At 55.6% G+C, this 2988-nt stretch overlaps 1 protein-coding gene across 1 annotated transcript in view; it reads left to right on the top strand.

Moving 5' to 3' along the window:
* Positions 1-2988, top strand: part of BCKDHA (branched chain keto acid dehydrogenase E1 subunit alpha) — a 30529-nt gene that overhangs the window by 15774 nt on the left and 11767 nt on the right. Inside the window, exon 4 of the mRNA XM_017502929.2 lies at positions 1531-1639. Within this exon, the coding sequence (XP_017358418.1) occupies positions 1531-1639 (109 nt within the window). The remainder of the gene's footprint in view (positions 1-1530; positions 1640-2988) is intronic.

Below are 2988 nucleotides of genomic sequence, written 5' to 3'. Positions count from 1 at the left end.
CCCAGCAGCTGGGATTACAGGCACGCGCCACCATGCCCAGCTAATTTTTTTTTGTATTTTTAGTAGAGACGGGGTTTCACCATGTTGACCAGGATGGTCTCGATCTCTTGAGCTCGTGATCCACCCGCCTCGGCCTCCCAAAGTGCTGGGATTACAGGCTTGAGCCACTGCGCCCGGCGTTGTCTGTAGATATTTCTTTTGTTTTCTGTTATTTTTTTTTATTTATTTAGAGACGGAGTCTTGCTCTGTCGTCCAGGCTGGAGTGCAGTGGCACGATCTTGGCTCACTGCAACCTCTACCTACCAGGTTCAAGCAATTCTGCCTTAGCCTCCAGAGTAGCTGGGATTACAGATGTGCACCATCACACGTGGCTAATTTTTGTGTTTTTAGTAGAGAAGGGGTTTCACCATGTTGGCCAGGATGGCCTCTAACTCCTGACCTCAGGTGATTCTCCCGCCTCGACCTCCCAAAGTGCTGGGATTACAGGCATAAGCCACCGCACCTAGCCTGTCTGTAAATACTTCTTTAGGAGCTGCTCAGCAGCACACTCTGGGACCCAGTCATGTCCTCTCTCTGCTTCGATGTTGTTGGCGAGTTGACCTTCGTGCTCTGCTTGTGGCCTCGTGTTCACAGCATGGCTGCTGCAGGTCCAGGCTTTATGGCTGTCTGCGAGGCAGGAAGGAGGGCGGGGGTGGGTAGGGCTGGCACCAGCAGCAGTGGTCTCTTCTGTTCAGAAAGCAAAAGCAGACTTCTGCTGAAATCTCTGGCTGAAACTGTGTCCCACGGCCACCTCTGGCTGCAATGGAGTCCGGGAACCTGAGTGTGTGTCTTCTAGGCTCAGGTTGGGGGATTTGGGAGAAGGGAGCTGGCCTGGGCACCCGTGTGGCCAGCTGACAGGGTCTGCTGCTCCCTAACACAGCCGACTCAACTTACTCAGACACATCCACCTGCTCCTCTCTAACCTTACCTCTGCTCCCAAGCTGGGCCTCTACCCTCTCTCTCCTGGCCCGCTGCCATCAGTCCTGATGGCTCCATCCATTTTCCTCACAGTGGCCTGAGAGTGAGTCTAAAACACGGGTCTGACCACATCACTCCGTTGAGAAGCCCTGTCGGCGGGTTACCACTATTCTCAGAGTAAAATCAATGTATTGTTCCTTTGTTATCTGGGTGCCACCTTCCTTTCCCTCCTCATCTTTCCCACCCCTCCCAGCCCTTCTGGCCTCATGGTCTATCATTCCCTCTGCCTGGAACCCTCCACACCCCCTACCTTTGCTCATTGATCCTTGCCCTTCTGTGGTGGAACAGGTGCTTCCTTTGGGCTCCTATCACAGGGACTCAATCCCTTTCGCAGTTCTAAGCAGTCTGGCAGCGTCTGCATAAAGGCAGGAACCCCAGCGTGGCCTGGCCCAGGACTGGCCTTTAAGAAGACTGGATTCATGGAGGCGTCAGAAGCTGGGCAGGGTTTGGATGGCTCTCTGTCATTGCCCAGCATAATCAAGTGTGGGTCCCTGGTCCCCCCTCCACCCCCAGGGCCGGATCTCCTTCTACATGACCAACTATGGCGAGGAGGGCACACACGTGGGGAGTGCCGCCGCCCTGGACAACACGGACCTGGTGTTTGGCCAGTACCGGGAGGCAGGTATGTCTGTCTGTGGTGTGGCCTCATGGTCCCAATCGAGGTGTACAATTTAGTTTTTCTGAGTGCTCTTACAGGAGCAGCACAGTGTCAGGAAGGTCTAAGGCACTGGAGGGAGAGCTTTTCAAGACAAGTCAGGGGTCAGGACTCTGGAGGGGCCGGTCTTCCCCCTCTGAAGGCCGGGAAGTGCAGGGGCACGCAGTGAGGTCAAGGCTGGCTGTGGGTGTGGCCTGTGCCGGAGACCCTGTCTGCCCAGTGCAGGGATCCCCTGGCCCCTCCGCAAGCACTGTATCCTTCAGGGAGCAGGAGCGGATGGAAGAACCCCGACGGCCCCGAGAGTGCACTGTGAGATCAGAGGGCCCCGCTGGCCTGGATGAGGGAAAGGAAGGAAGGGTCAAAGACCAGGAATGAGGAAAATCATTGAGCATGAAAGAGCCCAGGGAGCAGTGAGTGGGGTGTTCCGGGGACGCTTGTTGGTGCGAGCCCTGCAAGGGGACTGCCCTCTGCATGTCAGCCAGCACATATTGGGCCGGGAAGGCAAATCTTAACCCTTTGTCTCAGAGGCTGCACAGCCTGGGACAAGTTGCTTAACTGCCCTGTGCATTTTGTTTCCTCATTGGTAAGGGGGATGGTAGCCCTTCTGAAGACCCCTGTTGAAGGGAGTCTTGGTGATGCCCTCAGCACAGAGTGCGTGCTCAGGGGCAGAGGTTGATTTCATGTTGGGGGCCTCACCTTGGGACAGCTCTTCAGCTGGGCCAGACCACGTGACTGTCCAGAGCCTCTGTGGACCAGCATGGCTTGCAGTCTGCTCAGGACTGTCTGTTCCGTGAAGCTGGACCAGGCCTCCAGCCCTGCATGCTCTGGGAGGGCAAACACCCTATAATATTTGTCTGAGGTTCAGTGTCATCTGTGCGGAAAATGAGATTTCTAGGCACCGGCCAGCAAGCCGGGCCTGCGCCAGCAGTGCTGAGCACTGCACCTGTTTTTGCTGAAGGGGTCTGTTTTGTGAGGGCTCTAGGCAGGACTGAGCAAGGCTCATGGGAATCACGGGAGCCGCTGAGCTCTCCACATGACTGTCTGGGCCCTGGCCACCTCTGCAGGAGTGACTGTCCAGCATGGAGCATTGGGAGAAGTGTCTGGGTACTGCAGATGGGACTTGCGTGGGAGGCACTGAGTCAGACCCACGCTAGGCCTCACTTGGCAGGCCACTCTCCTCGGCAATCTGTCTGTCGTCTGTGACGTGAGAAGAGTGGTCTTCATCATGGTAGCTAGCGCTTTCCTGAGCTCTTGACACAAGTGCCGTTCTTTCTTTTTCTTTCTCTTTTTCTTTCTTTCTTTCTTTTTTTTCTTTT

This window comes from Cebus imitator, unplaced genomic scaffold (assembly GCF_001604975.1).
Source record: "Cebus imitator isolate Cc_AM_T3 unplaced genomic scaffold, Cebus_imitator-1.0 Scaffold306, whole genome shotgun sequence".
NCBI classification, from domain to species: Eukaryota; Metazoa; Chordata; class Mammalia; order Primates; family Cebidae; genus Cebus; species Cebus imitator.
Note: the sequence above shows the minus strand (reverse complement) of the source record. Positions and strands in the feature narration are given on the sequence as shown.